The following is an 825-nucleotide window of genomic DNA, read 5'->3' on the forward strand; positions in this document are numbered from 1 at the left end:
TGGGAAGGGGCTGGGATAGGCGGGGAGCACCGTGTGTGACACAGGGGACTCAGCCGCATCCCCCCGCAGTGCCGGTCCCCATCGAGCCGCAGATCTGCCAGGCCACCTGTGCCATCATGAAGCTCTCCTTCGATGAGGAGTACCGGCGGGCCATGAACGAGCTGGGTGAGCGCGGGGAGGGGGCTCCTCCCCTCTGCACCGCACCCAAACGGGGTGCTGGAGGCGGGGGAACCCCAAACGACCCCTGCCTCGCCCCACAGGTGGGCTGCAGGCGGTGGCCGAGCTGCTGCAGGTGGACTACGAGATGCACAAGATGACCAACGACCCCCTGAACCTGGCGCTGCGGCGCTACGCGGGGATGGCCCTCACCAACCTCACCTTCGGCGATGTGGTCAACAAGGTGGGGAGCGGCTGTTTGGGGGGCTCAGCAGGGTCTGGGGGTCACAGCGTCACCCTCACCACCCTCGTCCTCCCCGCAGGCCACGCTGTGCTCCCGCAGGGGCTGCATGGAGGCCATCGTGGCTCAGCTGGGCTCCGACAGCGAGGAGCTGCACCAGGTGGGTGCTGGGGGGGCTCCCTGGGGTGGGGGACAGGTAGGGGGACAGTCCCCGTGCCCACCCACCCTGCCCTGCCCCTCCAGGTGGTCTCCAGCATCCTGAGGAACCTCTCCTGGCGCGCTGACATCAACAGCAAGAAGGTGCTGCGGGAGGTGGGCAGCGTCACCGGGCTGACGCGCTGTGCCCTGCACGCCGGCAAGGTGAGCCCGGGGGGTGACAGCGGGCAGGGGGGGCTGGACAGGGCTGGACAGGGTGTGTGACCCCCCGG

The 825-nt window shown here is 69.6% G+C and overlaps 1 protein-coding gene across 1 annotated transcript in view; it reads left to right on the forward strand.

Moving 5' to 3' along the window:
• The window catches only part of APC2 (APC regulator of WNT signaling pathway 2), a 16,023-nt gene that overhangs the window by 7,377 nt on the left and 7,821 nt on the right, over positions 1–825 (forward strand). The window contains exons 9-12 of the mRNA XM_015651485.1: positions 70–165; positions 261–400; positions 480–557; positions 641–811. Of these exons, the coding sequence (XP_015506971.1) occupies positions 70–165; positions 261–400; positions 480–557; positions 641–811 (485 nt within the window). The remainder of the gene's footprint in view (positions 1–69; positions 166–260; positions 401–479; positions 558–640; positions 812–825) is intronic.

This window comes from Parus major, chromosome 28, assembly GCF_001522545.3.
Source record: "Parus major isolate Abel chromosome 28, Parus_major1.1, whole genome shotgun sequence".
NCBI lineage: Eukaryota > Metazoa > Chordata > Aves > Passeriformes > Paridae > Parus > Parus major.